The sequence below is a fragment of the Leuciscus leuciscus genome (genome assembly GCF_965113295.1).
Source record: "Leuciscus leuciscus genome assembly, chromosome: 15".
NCBI lineage: Eukaryota > Metazoa > Chordata > Actinopteri > Cypriniformes > Leuciscidae > Leuciscus > Leuciscus leuciscus.
The window spans coordinates 18229650-18250163 of record NC_138739.1 but is presented as its reverse complement, the minus strand read 5'-3'; the positions used below and the strand labels follow the sequence as shown (position 1 = coordinate 18250163).

Genomic DNA, 20514 nt, shown 5'->3' with positions numbered 1-20514 from the left:
CGCACCACACGGAGGCGAGCAGACTGAAGGAGTCTTTTGATTGGCTGAAGAGTTTTTCTCCCCCGTTTGGCTCCAACCAGCAAGTTATCTTGTACAGATATTGTGTTTAAGATAATGGAACACGCTTAAAGGCGCGACCATGTCGTGTTTCATGAAATGAAACTGAGTTCTTTTCTGGCGTAAATCCATTTGATGGATTTACCTCGAACGGAAGAAAATGATTCACGCTGTTTTGTTTTGTTCATGTTGTTTTCTTCTGGATGGTAAGTTCTAAATACGTTACTTTTTGGAGCATTCAAATAATTTAGATTTTTACATATTTAGGCCTATGTTATCTAATCTTGTTCTTCAGGAGTGTTTGGTGTTGAGACTGATGAGATAAACGTGTCAGTGATGGAGGGAGATTCTTTCACTCTCCGCACTGGTCTTACTGACATACAGAGCGATGATGAGATCGAGTGGAGGTTTGGATCGAGCAAAACTCGAATAACCAGAATAGCGGCGGGAAACGTTACTGAATATGACGACGAGAGATTTAGAGATAGACTGCAGCTCAGGAGACAGACTGGAGATCTCACCATCACAAACGTCAGTAATGAACACAGTGGAGTTTATCAGCTGAGCATCATTATCAACAATAAGAAGTCAATCAAACGATTCCGTGTCACTGTTTATGGTGAGCTTTATTTCGTGTTTCAATTAAATAATATAATTATTTTTTTTTTTGGTTCCCTTTATTTTGTGTGTGTTTTCTAGCTCCTCTACCCGTTCCTGTGATCTTCAGTGACGCTTCACAATGTTCTTTATCGGCTGAAAGATCATCAAGGATCGTCCTGTGTTCAGTGTTGAATATGAGTCATGTGACTCTCTCCTGGTACAAAGGAATCAGTGTATTGTCCAGCATCAGTGTGTCTGATCTCAGCATCAGTCTCTCTCTACCTCTGGAGGTGGAATATCAGGATAACAACACTTACAGCTGTGTGATCAACAATCCCGTCAGCAACCAGACCACACATCTGGACATCAGTGGACTCTGTCAGATATGTTCAGGTACCCTGGACCCAATTTTGTGTAAGAGATTTTATAATGCAACATTTTCAGTGCTTGATTTATCGTCTTTCCTCAGACTGCGACCTTTGTTTTGACACCACTGAAGCTGTGATCCGATTGGTCGTCACTGCTCTGATGGGCGTGGCTACAGTGGCTGCTGTTGTTCTTCTGGTTAATGACATCAAAAGAGTTGGAAGGGCACAGACAATCAAACAGTGATGCACCTGATATTTTATAACAGTAATAAACAGTCTCTGCTTTTTTGTTTCTTTTACTTTCTGCGTAAACATTTTTTTTTTTTCAACATTATAGTCTAATGCCAATCCCATACTATTTAGGTTACATTTTTTAAAAGTAGGTCAAAAAGTAAATAGTCACACTCTTAGTGGTATACATGTAAACTTTCTTTATGCCTCTGGCAGTTTCAGTGACTTAACATCCTCTACCCTGTTTATTCTGCCATCATACTATATAGCCTTAGTTTTATCCTTTCAATTGGCTTTGTTCATTTGCATACAGACCACTGAACATAAATGTTCATACTAATGACGCAGAAATTGTTAGTTGTTGATCCTGTATGTGTGCTCCAAATTGTTGCTCTCTTGACTTCTTTGTATGGATTATTATATTCATTTGTGTGGATTGTACTCTGCTTCCAGGGTTGAATTCTCTTTGTTTATGTTTTTCAAATAAACTTGTGCATGGATTTGGATTCTCTGCTCACGTTACAATTACACTAATGACAACCATTCAAATCACCTTTTATGTAAATGTCAATTTCAGATTATTCATGACATAGTACCCAGACAAATACCTGTGACGTAATAAATATACAGTAAAACTATAAATGAGAAGGATTAACATCTAAGAATAAAAAAAGTTTAAGGATTAAAGCCATCACGCCCCGATGGTTTACAAAGGAAATACTTTTCGAGGAAATACGAGTCAAGCCTTTGTTGATTCAATTTATATTTAAGTGGAAAAGGTCCATTGCAATAGAAACTAGAATACAATGAGTTTCACAAGTCCATTATTAATATTTTAAAATATATATATATATGCTAACTTATATATAATGAAAGTGACAGAATACCATATTTTCTTTAGTTTTTTAATCATTTTAAGATGAGCTTTAAAAATTGATCAGTGTTGTACTCGGTATTAAAGTAATAATCACTTTGGATTCAGCCCACATTTATAGAATTCCAGATTTACATCTAACCAGGAAACAAAAAGGACAGATTTAGTTCATAAAAGAGCCAGAATATGGTATTTACAATTTTCCATTTTGTTCAAGTAGTCAGGCATTAGGCAAAAAAAAATAAAAATAAAAAATACATCAAGCATGATTTATTTTGGGAAATATACACAATTAAAAAGGATAACTACAAAAATGCTCTGCATTACACTACACACCTCCAAAGATTTGTAAACTGTCTTTAAAATACACTCATATAAATACATCCCTGTCATGACAACTCTCAGAGTGTTAGGCATGGTAATGGGTATGACAATGATATATTTGGTCTTGGTGCTGCTGTTGGTTATTACTGCTGCTGCAGAGCAAGTATTTGAAGGTTGAGCACGCGAGCTTATTGGCTACTGATACAGCAAGAACCAATCAGCTTTGCCCTAGAGAATGATGTGATTGCAAACTGATTGAGTTAAGGACCTATTAGTCTGTGCCATCTAGAGTTTCATTACAGTGTTTATAATAATTTTTCACATAATCAAAATAAAATAAAGCTCTTGTTCATTTATACAGCTCATGTTTATATTGTTACAGATATACTGTTGAGGTTGTGGATCTCCTGATTATTCATCCTGATCATGAGGTTCATTCATTTTATCTTCACTGAAACCTGTTATAAAAACACAAAAAGAGTCACAGTAAAAATAATAAGTTAATAAAAGAAAATAGTAATTAATAAATTATAGTTTTGAAAATAATAATTCACAGTACTTATTTACACACTGTGGAAAACATTTTGTGATTAGTAAAAGTTAAATAAATTGCAAATGTATTCCCCAGTAGTTTTCCCAAAGTAGTCTATTTCTACTTTAGATACACATTTTTATAATTTATTGTGTCAAGAAAGAGTCTTAGAAAATAGTTTTCGAGATATTTCATCTTTCCCGTAAAGTATGAAAAATAAAACATAGGCCAATTGGAAATGTTACAGTGATGCAATGGCAGTAGTTCTCGAGTCAATAGCAGTTCACTGATAGCAGATCTCTCTGGAGTCAAGAGTTCAGTTTTCGACTCTCGAGTCACCAATACTCTGAACTGAGGAAACATTCAGACTCTCTAACATGTCTGTAAAAAACCGATGAACCGCTAATATGAGCTCAAATGAGGAAGCAAAATGAAAGTTTTTGTGTTTATTAAGAATAGTTTGTTAATTTTATATGCTTTAGACATGTAAAACACCCACATTTCACATCATCATTGGGTGCTTTAATAATAGATTTTTTTTTATACATGACATTGCATGATTACGTATAACGAACTAGTGAATCAGTTATTTTAACCGGTAAAAAGGATTCAGACTTCCCATCACTGCACTGTAATAAGCCAATAGAAGGCAATAATGTTTGTACATGCACAGTAGTTCAATGACAAACTTCTGTTATTTCTTTAAATAGTACATTAAAATCATACATTAAAAAGAGTAACATTATCAATTACAACCAGTGGTGTAACGAGCCAACACCGGGCCCTTATGCATATGCTTATCTCTTACTACAGCACGTGATGACGCAATGTCCACGAGTAGGCTACCATGAATAGGACAGGATAGGATCATAGAGACACAGCATATAAGAGATGAAATGACTGACAAAATCAGGAGTGGCCTACGCCAAAAAAACAAAAAACAAAAAAAAAACACTGGTGACGGCGCACCATAACACATTGTTACTCACCAGCTCAATCTCGATCACCCCCGCCTGTACTATCTTTTTAAAGAAGCTTTCTATTTTTGGTAATTTACTCATTCATTTCTCAAATTCCTCTTTTCATTTTCGCTTTTGAAAGCCACTTTTGTGTTTGTAATTTGACGATTACTCCATATCGATATTGTCTGTCTCAAGTTCAAAGTTTTTACTGTTTTGCATGCAATACGCATGTTCACTTACCATATCCGGGATTCGAATTGGGACCCTGGGATTCCCCAGTCCCAGTTCGAAACAAATTACACCAAAATCTATCATTGTTCGTTTCAAACATGTTTAATGATCAGTAAAATATGTTGTTGTCATTGTTTATTCAAATAAATTTGCGCTAAAGTAAAATGCGATCAGACTAAAAGTAGTAAAATGCGATAGGGGACCCCGGCTGTCAATCAATATCTTCCAGCAACTGCGTACCCTGCTTACCGATAGTTACGCCTGTGGTTACAACTTGTGGAAACAAAAAAGAAAAAAAACCTTCAAAACCTGACTACTTTTCATTTCCTTTAAAAACTAAATTTTGTTTGTCTTTTGCTATGATTTGTATATAATACTTACACATTTGCCTTGGTTACTTATCCTTCTTGCAGTAAAACAACAGTTACAGCCCAGATCATCAGAGCAACACTGGCACCAGATATTCCTGAAACAGCACCTGAACGTGACTCTGTAATGATAAAGACAGACATTAGTGTGAGTGTGTCTGATCTATAACACACACTATAAACATCAGCACTATATAACCTAAGTGTAGATCTGATACTGTAATGATAAAGACAGACATTAGTGTGAATGTGTCTGATCTATAACACACACTATAAACATCAGCACTATATAACCTGAGTGTAGATCTGATACTGTAATGATAAAGACAGACATTAGTGTGAGTGTGTCTGATCTATAACACACACTATAAACATCAGCACTATATAACCTGAGTGTAGATCTGATACTGTAATGATAAAGACAGACATTAGTGTGAATGTGTCTGATCTATAACACACACTATAAACATCAGCACTATATAACCTGAGTGAAGATCTGATACTGTAATGATAAAGACAGATATTAGTGTGAATGATCTGATCTATAACAAAGACAAAGACAGTCACTATTGTGTCTATAACAAACGTTATAAATATCAACACTATAAAAACATAACACAAAATGCAGAACTTTTGTGGGGTGAAATTTAACCAAGGCCAACAACCCGTTCTCAAAAATATTTTGTGCTGTAACTAGTAGTAAAGAGACAGCGATAGCATCCACTCACACTCCATGCTGCTGTTTGAACTGAGCTGTCACAGTGATCTGTCAAGTCACATCAAAGAGCACTAAACATATTGTTAAAATTATTTATTTCAATTTCCTGATAAAATGGACAGAATTCAAAAGATGAAACTTTGTTTCTTATAGAAAGTAACAAATCACAAAAGCTTATTGCACAAAGATTATTTAACTGAGGGGCACTAATGTCTATTTATAATGCAATGCTAGCATTTATTACAGTATTGAACACGGTCAATAATATTTTTTCTGATATTTCAGTATCAATATGTATTAAAAAAATCATATTTTAGACAACACTAACATGTGAACCGGACGGAAAGACCTGACTATGTGTACCATTACACCCCCGATTCTGAATTATTTCATCTACTCACCACTGACAGTAACATTTAGCATCCTCTGTAAGGTGTATGTGCTGTTGCTCATCATTAGATGATAAACTCCAGAGTCTGTGGTTTCACAGTCACTGATGGTGAGAGAGCCAGACGGATGCAGCTGCAGTCTGCCTTTGAATTGCACATAACTGAAATCATGTAATAAAAACCGATTGGACCCTTTACTGATTTCAGCAATGAGATGGTCTTCAAACTTCCACAATATCAGATCATATCCCAGTAGTTCAATAACACCAGTAAGTAGACTGACAGATTCTCCCTTCTTCACTGATACTGGTTTCACTTCATCTGTCACAACAACAAACACATGAAGAACATATGGGTTACTCAGAGATTAAACGTATGAATTATTTTTAATCACACAGGTAAGTTTTGTTTTGTATGATTCAACACTTACATTTTTTTTATTTTTATTACAAACATGATATGGCTATAATTTGACCAACTTAGATTTTAAAATGAAAACAAAAAACAAAAAAAAATCATGCAACTTTGACCAGTGCACGCTGTATCAAATTTGATTCTATAGTCATTAGCTGAAATATAGCCTAGTCTCAGCCCCAGCAGCACATTCATAGACAACACAAGATTGGAAAGCACTTTCTTGATCTAGAAAGCTCTATGATTGGCTAGTTTTACTCAACTTCCAAGAGTAAGGGGACACAGACCCAGGTGTTTTTTATCAGTCTGTCTGTAAACAAAGTTGTTTTTACAGGATTGATACAAGATACAATGAGTGTTGAGGATGAAATAATCACAGTATTTCCAGGTTTGCAAGGTCAGTGACATCACACTTATGTATTTTTGTCTTAAACACACTCAGAGTTTTGTTTAAGACAGCTATACAATTATTTACATTAAATTCAACTTTTTTCAACTATAATATCCCGAGGACTGTCTCAGGAAGCAAGTTGAACAAACTCAGAGGAGGTTGCAAAATCAAACAGTTAGTAACAATAGATCATTTCTAGATGAAGAGGTGTTCAAAATCAATAAAAATGTTAACTGTTCAGTATTGAATACTTGAAATTGAAAACACGTGTTGGTTACTTTTAGTCAAGCGTTTTAGGGCGGAAAGTTGTTCTTCCACCAGGGGACGCTTCACTGCTCAAAAATACGCCTATTATATTGAACCACATTACAATAGGCCTACAGCCTGCATTTTATAACGGTATTATTAGTCTTAGGCTACTGGATACACTTGTACATTAAATTATGTTTTATTAACAAAGTTCGGGAGGAGCAGGTTCAGATAATTAACCAAATTATGCACAGCTGGAGATTAATCAGTAATCAACTCAATGACAGAGTATAAATTCACAGCAGACCTATCTCTGTTCATTGAAAGTTTGTCAGCATCCCTCCTCCACCCCATCTCCTCACTTCCAGTTCCATCTACACTTACCAACTGGGGGGAGTACTCTGGGTTCGGGCCTAACTCCGAGCTCGGAGCCCTCCCCCCGGACAGCACGCCAAATACGCATAAACTTATTGTACTAATTATATGTAGATGTGAACTCGTGAAAAGAATAAACATTTAAATGTAGCCTATTAACTCCAAGCACCTGATAAACAAATGGAAATCCTTGTGAGCAAATTATTAAATAAATCCTGCATGCTTATCCTGCATTTTAAACGATAGGGGAGACCGGGGACAGTTGCAACACTTTTTGCATTTCTCTCAGTTACTCAGAGACTATTTGGACTAGACCAACCAAATTTGTATATAATTAATAATAATTAATAATAATAATTCGTTACATTTATATAGCGCTTTTTCTGAGACCTCAAAGCGCTTTACATAGATGGGGGGAATCTCCTCAACCACCACCAATGTGCAGCATCCATATTGCGCCAGAACGCCCACCACACACCAGCTATATATTAAACTTGCATCTGTCTGCTAATTACCCATACCATTTAAATATGATTATATATGACATATCGTTCACAGTATTTATTTGAATGGAAGAAGCCAGATGTTGCAACTGACCCCGACCCAGGGGACAGTTGCAACACAACCCAGGGACGGTTGCAACACGTTAAAAATACCTTAAATTTCTCTAATTAATTTGAGCTTTTTGTCTCAGTGAGCATATCATTCTGAAAATATTAACTGTTTTAGGCCTACTATAATATTATAGTATTATTTATTTCAATAATATTATTGTAGCCTATAATTTATTTATTTAGTGATATTTATCAAATAACAGTTATTGAGTTTTGTTTGTTCATGTGTAGAACATAGTCCTACATAGATTCAGTGTGCAGGAGTTACAGATGCTGTTCAATCTCTCCATATTTCAGTGTCAGACAGGGAGAATTGAACAATTTGCAATGCAACAAACCTTTATTAAACATGCAATTTATAACTTGTTGCAACCGTCCCCGACCCTATCAGCCATGACAGAACATCATATAGACACACTGACTTTGACACATGCTAACCACGTCACTTAGAAGTCAACAAAACAATAATTCAAACTAAGTAAGTTTTGATTAATTCATACAAAATATCTGGACAGTATGACAAAAAATATATCTCATGAAAAAAAAATCAATAAATGCAGCAGCAGATGTTGAATATGTCTACTGTCTTCTTGGTGGGGGGAGGGTCTAACTGTGCATGTGCAGTATGAGTGTCATCACTCTAGCTTGTTTCTGATTGGAGAAAAATGACATGTTGCAACCATCCCCATGTTGCAACTGTCCCCGGTCTCCCCTCCATTTAGATTTAATTTAATGTAAAAATATGTGAACAGTAACTGTTTAATATAGTGATCACAAAGTCAATTAAGACAGAATGTAATAGAATCTACTCACCACCAACAGCAATATTCAATTTACTGTGCAAGATCATACTCCTTGTGTTGATCTTTATTTCATAAACTCCAGCCTGATCGCTTCGGATGTTTTTGATGTTGAGGTCTCCGGTCTGATCATTCAGATCAATGTTACTCCATCTCGCGTCAGCAGCGCCGTTTAAGTCAGCAATGAGGACGCCTTGATCTCCAAACCACTCAATCACATCACCTCTCTGTATTTCAGTAACATCAGTGTGTAGAGTGACAGAATCTCTCCCCATCACTGACACTGACTTCACAACATCTGTATCAGCAAAAAAAAGAAACATATCAGGAGAGCAAACAGGAAGAGTTTCTCAGAGATTAAGTTTATAATGCTTTCAGTCGTTTCCAGATGGAAACTTAACATGTACAGTGGGGTCCTACAGTGGGCTCCTGAGAGCACATTGAAAATCTGTGATTTCAAATCATACTGAAACCTGGAAATAATAGTTGAAAGTTTTAGTTTTTTTGAACATTTAAAAAAGCAGAAATGTTATGATGTAAATGTAGCTCCAAAAAGATGTTCATGTAGTGCTGCAGTCATTAAAGCAAAAGCGAGTCACACCAAATACAAATTCTCACCAATTTTATTTAGTTAATTTTTCAAATGAACTTAACTCAGATTGTTTTGCTGATTTTCAGACTTTTGGACTGTATTAACTTGCTTTTTTTGTATCAACACTTTTACACTGTTAGTCAACACTCTATTTTATTTGTATTAAACATACATGTATAAAGTTTAAACATATGTTTTTTTTAAATAGTAGCTTTTAAGACGTTGGGTCTTAATTATCAATAAAAAATTGATTTAATATTAGACTTGAAGTGTTTACATTTCAAATTCAGCTTTTCGAATACAAAATAATCTGCTCATAATCAGTCGTCTGCATTTCAGCCAATCAGGAAACAATAACGCAACACGCTATAGGACTTCTATTGTTAAAATGTTTTTTTTTTATTTTATTTTTTTTTTTTTTTTTTTTTTTCTAATTGTTAAATACATATGCCTTCATCATGAAGACTCCATGGGCAATCCAACATCAGTCATAACCAAACATATCTTGCATTCCTCCTACGGCACTGACTTCTTTATATTAATAATAACTCATTACTATCATATTTGATTTGACATGGTCACCTTTGGCTTGTCCTTTGTGAATCACATCTCTGTAAAGCTGCTGTATTATGACAAGCTACACAAATATTTGGAATTAAATAGAAAATGGATCAGGTTCAAAAGTAAATCTCTATGACCTTATTTTTAATGTACTTCTGGGGCAATAATAATCCTGTTGTCAAGTTCACTGACTTACCATACATAAATGAATTGAATATGGCATAACATGATTGCTTATTCACAATTTCATAAAAAGCTTGATCATTTCTTAGAATTTGAGCAAATCTCCATAATAACCCAGCTTTGTGTGACTACCCTCTTCCTGTCTTATAGATAAAGAAAAATAAAATATATGTGAACAAATCATTTAGGCAACTCTTGTGATCAAATAACTTGTTCATAGACAATTAATCCAGATGAACAGGCTCAAGTTACTCACCACTGACAGAAACACTGAATTTTTTGGATGTCTCAATTGTGGCACTGATGTAGAGTTGATAGAGTCCAGTGTGTTCAGTTCTGATGTCACTGATGGTCAGAGATCCAGTCTGTTTGTCCAGATTCAGTCTGTCTCCGAATCTCCCATCATCATCATATGTAGAGAAGATTGCATCTGCTTTATTCATTCTAGCTATGACAGAATCTTCAAACATCCACAGTATCAGATCATCTCTCCGTATGTCATTGTCATCAGTGTTTAGAGTGATAGAATCTCTCTCCATCACTGACACTGACTTCAATGCATCTGCATAACCTAACACACCTGATGAACAAACATAAACAGTTGTTGCAAAGAGAGATTAAACTGCAACAAAATTGTAGAGTTAAAGTAGGCTATGTGTCGTAAGAATGGTGTATTGTTATTGAGTAATAAAACTAAGCAGCAGCATAATTGACAGCCTGCGACACATAGTTACAAAACAAAGTTACTTGCAATAACACCAAATAGTATACATGATACAGAACTGAGTCTATCACTACAACAGACTAAGCTGCTATTTAGTTTAAAATATCACTGGCTTTCAGAAAACATGATTTTAACTTGAGTTTTGCAGTAAGCACATTAAAACAGACATTTATTAGCTTGGTCTCTACCTCCTAATGCACCATTTTAGCAGCCAAATTGTAAATATAAGATTGTAAAAGTATGTATCTGTAACAGGAAAATCACATGCAAACAAAAACATGCACAAATAAATAAACACATCTACAGACTCTATGTATCATGCAGCTTTAGCTTTGTTTCTGGTGAAGAGTCACGTACGTACGCATCATTACATGTTATGTGATTCCTTAGCTTGGTTATCTTTACATCAAAGGAGAAAGTTACATAATACTTGTTTATTGCAATGGCTCTTTTAGGTAAATTGCCCTCCTATATTTCAAATCTTCTAATTAATTATACAAATAGTTATCGTACAAGATCTGGTTCTCATTTGGCTAAAAGTCCAAAGGGTATTGTCAGAATCTGGTAGGCCTAAATGTGCTTTTTCTTTTTATGCTCCTTGGGCTTGGAATGAATAGCAAAATGTAGCCTACTTAATCTAGATGCATTTCCAAACTTGAGCACTTTTAAATGTCTCCTGCACAATGTTTTAAAGGACACTTGCAATTGTTTCTCTTGATTTGATTTTATTCATTTAATTTTGAATGTGTAAATTGTGGTATTGTCATTTTGTGATGAAACTTTATGTGCTGCCGTCTTGACCAAGTCTCTCTGGAAGAATAGATAGAAATATCTTAATGCGATTCTCCTGGTTAAATAAAGCATAATACTACTACTAATAATAATAATAATAATACATGTTCATTAACATGCTTGCATATTGTAATATTGTTATTAAGTAATAAAACTAAGCATCAGCGTCAGCGTCCTCTAGTGTTCACTGTCAAACACACACCTACAACACACCCATAAATCACTTTAAATAACATTATAATGGTGCGGTCACCTGTCATTATTCTGTGCCCTTTAATACCATGTCCATTTGTAGAAAGTAATGCAATGTTATGTCAAGAAACACTGGAGATAAAAAATAAATAATAGGCAAATAACATAAATATTTTTGTTTCCGGTTTATTGAAACCGAAAGTGTTGAATTAATCAAAAAAATTAGACTCACCGCCCACGAGCAATAAAACCCCAAAACGGAAAGAATGGTTCCTCATATTGATGTCACTTCTGACCGCTTCCAAACTGAATGACAGCAGTGATCTAGGTCTAGGATACTGACGATGGGTTAAACTTCAGATAAACCGTCCTATTAAAGTCACGTGATTTCTGTGAAGGCGGGTGTGTTACGTCATTCTATTTCTAAGTGTTCCAAAGTAAAAACCAAAGCCCCAGTACCTAATTTCTGGTAAAACTAGTTGACAGTTGATTGATCGCCATTGACTTCCATACCATGGAAGTCAATGGCGTCTGGTTACAGTGTTCAACAGAAGAAATAATCTCATACTGGTTTGGAACAACTTGATAGTGAATACATGATAATTTAGTTTTTCTGTAAAGTATAGCCTACTTTATTGTATCTGAAATATATTCCCTTTTTCAATAGTACATTGCAAATATACTAACAAAAGTTGTACTTTCTTTATATACAATATATATATATATATATATATATATATATATATATTATCATCATGCTTTTACCTATTTTCATTATACAACTTTTAACACACTTTAAAATAATTGTACTTTAGTATATTTTCTAAAAATATACTTGAAGTGAAAATTCAGTTTAATTTTTAAAGTCTATTTATTTGCACTTTATTAAAATATATATTTTAGGCATATTTTAACTGTGTGCTGGAAATTATCATTGTAACAATGCATTGAAAGTATACTTTCAAAATAATGTACATTTGTTATTGAAAAGTAATATCCTCCTGAGACCCATGAAAAAATTTTTTTTTAGTTTAGAGCATAAGAAACAAATGGTAAAAAAAAATAAAAAATAAAAAAAAATTGAAAAATTATATTTTATTCATATGTTATGCTATGTCCTCTGTAGTGAACACCAGAACTCAGTTCTTAAAAAAATAAAATGACATGAAATTATAGGCAAAAACAATGGGATTTTATTTTTATTTTTTAATCACCAATAAATCTTGGGGTTTCAGGATTTTGTTTAACCAAAATGTGTATAAAGATGATTCTCAACTATGTTATGAAAGATATAATGGAATTAATTGATACACTATTTTACTTTAAGCAATATGTGTGTAAAATGGCCATAAATTAATATTCCCATTCAATGCAATGTATCTATACACTGTATCTAATTTGCACATTAATGTGTTCTTGGAGCAACATTTAATGAAAAAAAAAAAAGAAGTGTAATAATTGGAGTAATAATTAGCCACATTTTAATAATAATATCTAATATTTAATAGGAATATTGATGTATAATTTATTTCCATATTCACTTGTTGTGTCTCCCAAAATGCCTGATAAACATGATTTAAGTCCTGATGTCCTCTACTGTGGACATGCAACTCCATAACTTTTTCCTGAGATGTTGGTTTAAATACAATTTGAAAAGTAGTCAGATTTAAATTATAATTACAATATATTATTATAATTCCATAAGAGTGCAACATTTGATCACTAAATTAATGTCAGACATTTGTAAAGACCAAAGAGAAGTTGTTTTCATGGTGAAACATCCAAACATTTGATGCCTCTGAAAAGCCCTGAATGTGCTCTTTACAGGACACCCAGCTTGTGACATGTGACATGTATGGTATGGACAGTGGACAAAAGTCTATTCCTGGGACCCAGGAGGACACCACGATAGCCTCGTGGGCAAGTGTGCTGACATAAATTTCGGGAGACCCGAACCTTGCTTGTGAACCTTTCCTGATCCTGTCCCTCCTCTCTCTCTCTCTCTCTCTCTCTCTCTCTCTCTCATTTCCTGTCTAGCTAATGTCCTATCCTAATAAAAGGTGAAAATGTCAACAACAACAACAACAACAACAAAAAAAAAAATATATACACTTATATATTGCTTGTATGTTTCAAAGACACTCATAATGAATTTGTAATGTACTTGTAACACAAATAAAGCACTTTAATATCACTAATCAAGCATGTTAAAAGGTGCTCCTTTTAAAATCATAGGTGCAAAATCCAAACCACAGCCATGGCTTAATAATGATACTCGTTGCCTCCGACAAGTGTGGAGGAAAGCAGAGAGGCAATGGCAGAAAGATAAGTTGCAGGTGATATACCGAAGGATGCTATGATTAAAAATCAGAAGGCTGCTAAAACTGCAAAGATAAAATATTTCTCTGATCTTATTAAGAAGATTCCAAATAATCCTAAAGCGTTATTCAAGTCAATAGACTCAGTTTTAAATCCTGACATAACAACAGGCCTTGATATTACTCGGATAACATGAAAACTTTTTAGAGTATTTCATTAACAAAATTGATGCTCTTACAGCTAGTATTATACCTTCAGGCCTCATGCTTGATTATGTCATCCCACCCTCATTAGTACACTATTTAAGTGAATTCAAACCAATTTAATTTCCTGATATGCACTGTAAAAAGTAATACCTAGATCTAACTTATAAAAAGTGAGGCAAGTGGCTGCATTGGATGTTTTATGTTGATTCAACTTGCAGCCTTTTTTAAGTATATTGAACACTTTAACATTACTTAATACAAACGCAACAAAATCGAGTTGAGTTAACTAATAGTACTAGTATTACTCGGTTAGATAAACCTACTTTTATTGGTACAGGTAACTTATTTATGGGTTGCTACAAGTAACCTGTACTCATTTTAATTAGGTTTTATGAACTTTATTTTCTTAGTAAAATTAACTTAATCGTATGTGAATAAACATTTTAATTGAGTCCTGGCTATAACCTCAGAAAATAAATCTAAATGTCTATGTCCTGCACTACAGTGATTAACTTTACATAAACAGACTTTGTCAATAACAATTACAAATTCAATTGAAGAAGAAAAAGATGAGAAGATAGATTGAAGACAATAATTTATTCAATGTCAAGTGTCAACCAGTGTCACTTTTAACAGTGACTACAAAACAGCAAATAAATGTGCCCGCACATGTACACTCTAATATAAAACAAACACTGTAGAAGTGTATTTTCAACCTGTTCTGAACAGTACATTGAAATATCCAAACTGCCCAATCTGCAATGTTTGGATAAAGGTAAATGTGAGTCATAACATCACATTGTATCACACTGGAACTGCAATGTCAAAAATGACATGATGATGGCTTAGGATGCACGGGGTCCAATCCCACAAAAAGCCTCTGATATATCTCAAGTATACACCAGTTTTGAGGGATATTTGAGGTCGAGAGCATAGGTAAGTCCAAACAGGAGGCAGCATGCTTTCGACAGGTTTGGCACACCTCTGACCACGGGCTGTCCTTATCAGGGCCGCGGGAAGAGGTTTTAGGTTGGGGGTGCTGATTTTTTTTTTGGGGGTGGGGTGGGGGGGTGGGGGGGGGTGGGGGGTGTCACCACTTTTGAATAAGAAACAATATCAAGACTATAAAACTCCTCAAAAAACGCGCACACACTCAAACCTGACTGCACATCACATTTTTGACTTTATTGATTCTGCTTTTATTCCGGAGTCCCTTTTACAGGTCCTTCTCAATAAATTAGCATATTGTGATAAAGTTCATTATTTTCCATAATGTAATGATAAAAATTAAACTTTCATATATTTTAGATTCATTGCACACCAACTGAAATATTTCAGGTCTTTTATTGTTTTAATACTGATGATTTTGGCATGTAGCTCATGAAAACCCAAAATTCCTGTCTCAATAAATTAGCATATCATGAAAAGTTTCTCTAAACGAGCTATTAACCTAATCATCTGAATTCACGAATTAACTCTAAACACCTGCAAAAGATTCCTGAGGCTTTTAAAAACTCCCAGCCTGGTTCATTACTCAAAACCGCAATCATGGGTAAGACTGCTGACCAGAATGCCATCATTGACACCCTCAAGCAAGAGGGTAAGACACAGAAAGAAATTTCTGAACGAATAGGCTGTTCCCAGAGTGCTGTATCAAGGCACCTCAGTGGGAAGTCTGTGGGAAGGAAAAAGTGTGGCAAAAAACGCTGCACAACGAGAAGAGGTGACCTGACCCTGAGGAAGATTGTGGAGAAGGACCGATTCCAGACCTTGGGGGACCTGCGGAAGCAGTGGACTGAGTCTGGAGTAGAAACATCCAGAGCCACCGTGCACAGGCGTGTGCAGGAAATGGGCTACAGGTGCCGCATTCCCAAGGTCAAGCCACTTTTGAACCAGAAACAGCGGCAGAAGCGCCTGACCTGGGCTACAGAGAAGCAGCACTGGACTGTTGCTCAGTGGTTGCTCAAATTTTGCATGTCATTCGGAAATCAAGGTGCCAGAGTCTGGAGGAAGACTGGGGAGAAGGAAATGCCAAAATGCCTGAAGTCCAGTGTCAAGTACCCACAGTCAGTGATGGTCTGGGGTGCCATGTCAGCTGCTGGTGTTGGTCCACTGTGTTTTATCAAGGGCAGGGTCAATGCAGCTAGCTATCAGGAGATTTTGGAGCACTCCATGCTTCCATCTGCTGAAAAGCTTTATGGAGATGAAGATTTCATTCTTCAGCATGACCTGGCACCTGCTCACAGTGCCAAAACAACTGGTAAATGGTTTACTGACCATGGTATTACTGTGCTCAATTGGCCTGCCAACGCTTCTGACCTGAACCCCATAGAGAATCTGTGGGATATTGTGAAGAGAAAGTTGAGAGACGCAAGACCCAACACTCTGGATGAGCTTAAGGCCGCTATCGAAGCATCCTGGGCCTCCATAACACCTCAGCAGTGCCACAGGCTGATTACGGCCATGCCACGCATTGAAGCAGTCATTTCTGCAAAAAGGATTCCCGACCAAGTATTGAGTGCATAACTGAGCATAATTATTTGAAGGTTGACTTTTTTTGTATTAAAAACACTTTTCTTTTATTGGTCGGATGAAATATGCTAATTTATTGAGACAGGAATTTTGGGTTTTCATGAGCTGTATGCCAAAATCATCAGTATTAAAACAATAAAAGACCTGAAATATTTCAGTTGGTGTGCAATGAATCTAAAATATATGAAAGTTTAATTTTTATCATTACATTAGGGATATGATCCAAGATGGCGCCGCGGATGGCTGCCTCGGTGTTGAGCTCTCCAGTTGTTACACTGTTTTTGTTAGTTTGTCCTGTTTTATGTTTGTCATTCGCTATCAGTTATACCAGGGACGAACTGCTGAACATTCGGCAGTGCACACCAACTGATCACCAACCAGTTTTTGATTCTTCTGGCGTTTTGCGGAACATTGTCGTCGGTTGCGCCGCTGCACTGTGGAAACAGTATAAGACGCGCAGGCGTGGGAAGCGAGCCGGCACACTCGTGAAGCTCAGGCAGCGCGGATTCAGAACGGCGCTGCCTAGCATCCATCTGGCGAATGTCCGCTCTCTCCCTAACAAAATGGACGAACTACTTCTGCTCTCACGCAAAAACAAGGACTTTACCAACTCTGCTGCTCTGTGTTTCACGGAAACCTGGCTGAACGAAGCCATTCCGGACAGCGCGTTACATCTACCGGACTTTCAGCTGTTCAGAGCGGATCGCGATATGGAGTCAACGGGGAAAACGCGCGGTGGTGGGACATGCTTTTACATCAACAGAAGGTGGTGTACTGATGTAACTGTGTTAAGGAAGATGTGCTGTCCTGATGTGGAAGTGCTTTTCATTAACTGTAAGCCGTTCTACTCGCCGCGGGAGTTTTCCTCGCTCGTTCTCATCAGTGTTTACATTCCACCGCAAGCACACGTGAGTACGGCGCTGCAACAGCTGGCTGATCTGATCACAGAAACAGAACAACAACACCCGGACTCTGTTCTTATCATTCTCGGAGACTTTAATCAGGCAAAACTCACACGTGAACTGCCTAAATTCAAACAGCACATTACATGCCCCACCAGAGACAATAATATTTTGGACCATTGCTACACCACAACAAAGGATGCATATCGCTCCGTCGCCAGAGCAGCTCTAGGACTTTCCGATCACTGCCTGGTTCATCTTCTACCAACTTACAGGCAAAAACTTAAAACTGCTAAGCCAGTAATAAGGACTGTAAAGAGATGGACCAACGACACAGAGCAGGTCTTACAAGCCTGTTTTGAATGCACTGACTGGAGTGTTTTTGAAGCTGCTGCCAGCGATCTGGACGAGCTCACAGAGACTGTAACATCATACATCAGTTTCTGTGAGGATTTATGCATCCCTACCAGGACTTACTTATTCAACAATGATAAACCATGGTTCACACCAAAACTCAGACAGCTTCGTCAGGTCAAAGAAGATGCCTACAGGAGTGGGGATAGGATCTTGTATAATCAGGCCAGGAACACATTGACAAAGGAGATTGAAGTGGCTAAGAAGAGCTATGCCAAAAAGCTGGAAAACCAGTTTTCCTCCAACGACCCTGCATCAGTGTGGAAAGGCCTGAAAGACATTACCAACTACAAGACACCATCCCCCAGCATCGACAGCAACAAGCATCTTGCGAACGAGCTGAATGTCTTTTACTGTAGATTTGAGACCCCCGATCAGACACCCCATACCCGCCCTGACCATCTCTCTACACAGCCATCAACACCTCCAGCCATCCCCCTCCCCTCCCCCCCTGCACTTCAGATCAGTGAGGATAATGTGCGTCAGATCTTCAGGAAACAGAAGAGAAGGAAAGCACCAGGCCCAGACGGTGTTTCACCAGCCTGTCTGAAAACCTGCGCTGACCAGCTGGCCTCTATCTTCTCACTGATCTTCAACAGATCACTGGAGCAGTGCAAAGTCCCTTTCTGCTTTAAACGCTCCACCATCATCCCAATCCCGAAGAAACCAAAGATCACAGGACTCAATGACTACAGACCTGTTGCCTTAACATCTGTGGCCATGAAGTCATTCGAAAGACTGGTGTTAGCATATCTGAAGGACATCACTGGACCCTTGCTGGACCCCCTGCAGTTTGCCTACAGAGCAAACCGGTCTGTGGATGATGTGGTCAATATGGGACTGCATTACACCCTACAACATCTGGACAAACCAGGGACCTATGCAAGGATTCTGTTCGTGGACTTTAGTTCTGCCTTCAACACCATCGTCCCATCACTGCTCCAGACCAAACTGACCCAGCTCTCTGTCCCTAGCTCCATCTGTCAATGGATCACCAGCTTTCTGACAGACAGACAACAGCTAGTCAGAATGGGCAAAATCACGTCCGACAGCCGCACCATCAGCACCGGTGCTCCACAGGGATGTGTTCTCTCACCACTGCTCTTCTCCCTGTACACAAATGACTGCACCTCTAAAGACACCTCTGTCAAGCTCCTGAAGTTTGCGGACGACACTACTGTTATCGGACTCATCCGGAACGGTGACGAGTCTGCGTACAGACAGGAGGTGGAGCAGCTGGCTCTTTGGTGCAGTTATAACAACCTGGAGCTGAACACGCTCAAAACAGTGGAGATGATCGTGGACTTCAGGAGAAACCCCCCTGCACTCCCTTCACTCACCATCATGGACAGCACTGTGACTGCAGTAGAGTCATTCAGGTTCCTGGGCACCACCATCTCTCAGGATCTGAAGTGGGACACTCACATAGACTCTATTGTGAAGAAAGCCCAACAGAGACTGTACTTCCTGCGTCAGCTGAGGAAATTCAACCTGCCACAGGAGCTGCTCGTACAGTTCTACTCAGCTGTCATCCAGTCCATCCTCTGCACTTCCATCACCGTCTGGTTCGGCTCTGCTACCAAAACCGACCTCCGTAGACTACAGCGGATAGTTCGGACTGCTGAGCGAATCACTGGCACTACCCTTCCCACACTCAAAGTACTGCACTCATCCAGAGTGAGTAAAAGGGCTCGCAAAATCACTCTGGACCGTCACACCCAGCACACTTTCTGTTTGAACTGTTACCGTCTGGTCGACGCTACAGAGCACCGAGCACAAAAACCACCAGACACAGGAACAGTTTCTTTCCCCAGGCCATCTACCTCATGAACACTTAAATGTTCCCCTACTGTGGAACAAACATGTGCAATACTTCCCTCAGACATTTCATTATAGCACCTTATAACTTTATATATATTTATAATTTATAATCTTTTATTTCTATTTTATTTTTATTTTTTTCTATTTTTTATTTATACTTATGTTACTTGTCACTTGTCTTGTCACTTTATATTGTATGTGTACTGGAAGCTACTGTCACCAAGACAAATTCCTCGTATGCGCAAGCATACTTGGCAATAAAGCTCTTTCTGATTCTGATTCTGATTCTGATTCTGAAAATAATGAACTTTATCACAATATGCTAATTTATTGAGAAGGACCTGTATTTGATTGCTCCGGAGTCGCATATCAGTCACAAAATGCGCCACGGGGAAGAAAAAAACATCTATAGCCTAAGTCGCACTGGACTAAGTCGCATTTTTTTAGAAATTTATTTCACAAAAAAAAAAAAAAAAAAATTTTACAGACAGTTCTCCGTTACGGACGTGAGCGCTCTAAAGGCCAATTTATACTTCTGCGTCGGGTTCGCGTAGAAGGTACGGCGTAGCATACGCATTGACGTGTACCATACGTCGTACCCTTCGCCGTACCCTGACGCGCACCTCCTCAAAAATGTAACTACGCGTCGCGGCGACGCGGACCGCAAGATCTGTGATTGGTCGGCTGGATAGCATCGCGTTTCCTCCTACGCATTTCCGGAATGATCTTCTGCACTCTGCACCGCCCGCCCGCCATTTTTAAATTCCGAAGATCAGTGA

The 20514-nt window shown here is 37.5% G+C and overlaps 2 protein-coding genes across 2 annotated transcripts; one reads left to right on the top strand and one right to left on the bottom strand.

Annotated features, from left to right (window-relative positions):
• Positions 1-39: 39 nt before the first annotated feature.
• Positions 40-1762, top strand: LOC309475664 (uncharacterized protein). The gene is made up of 4 exons (XM_082138570.1): positions 40-263; positions 353-676; positions 757-1050; positions 1127-1762. Exons 1-4 carry the CDS (start codon positions 218-220, stop codon positions 1267-1269), a joined length of 807 nt encoding a protein of 268 aa, XP_081994696.1. The 5' UTR covers positions 40-217; the 3' UTR covers positions 1270-1762.
• Positions 1763-2145: 383 nt separating this feature from the next.
• On the bottom strand, positions 2146-11901 carry LOC309475626 (uncharacterized protein). The gene is made up of 6 exons (XM_082138492.1): positions 11774-11901; positions 10090-10413; positions 8511-8795; positions 5667-5975; positions 4561-4669; positions 2146-2912 (listed from the first exon to the last, which is right to left on the bottom strand). Exons 1-5 carry the CDS (start codon positions 11817-11819, stop codon positions 4578-4580), a joined length of 1056 nt encoding a protein of 351 aa, XP_081994618.1. The 5' UTR covers positions 11820-11901; the 3' UTR covers positions 2146-2912; positions 4561-4577.
• Between the last annotated feature and the right edge of the window lie 8613 nt (positions 11902-20514).

Coding starts and splice junctions, on each gene's coding strand:
- LOC309475626 (XM_082138492.1), bottom strand. CDS start 11,819: ATGAGGAACCATTCTTTCCGTTTTGGGGTTTTATTGCTCGTGGGCG. Junction 10,414..11,773: donor GGTTTTATTGCTCGTGGGCG/GTGAGTCTAATT, acceptor TTTGTTCATCAG/GTGTGTTAGGTTATGCAGAT. Junction 5,976..8,510: donor ATTGAATATTGCTGTTGGTG/GTGAGTAGATTC, acceptor TTGTTGTGACAG/ATGAAGTGAAACCAGTATCA.
- LOC309475664 (XM_082138570.1), top strand. CDS start 218: ATGATTCACGCTGTTTTGTTTTGTTCATGTTGTTTTCTTCTGGATG. Junction 264..352: donor ATGTTGTTTTCTTCTGGATG/GTAAGTTCTAAA, acceptor CTTGTTCTTCAG/GAGTGTTTGGTGTTGAGACT. Junction 1,051..1,126: donor ACTCTGTCAGATATGTTCAG/GTACCCTGGACC, acceptor GTCTTTCCTCAG/ACTGCGACCTTTGTTTTGAC.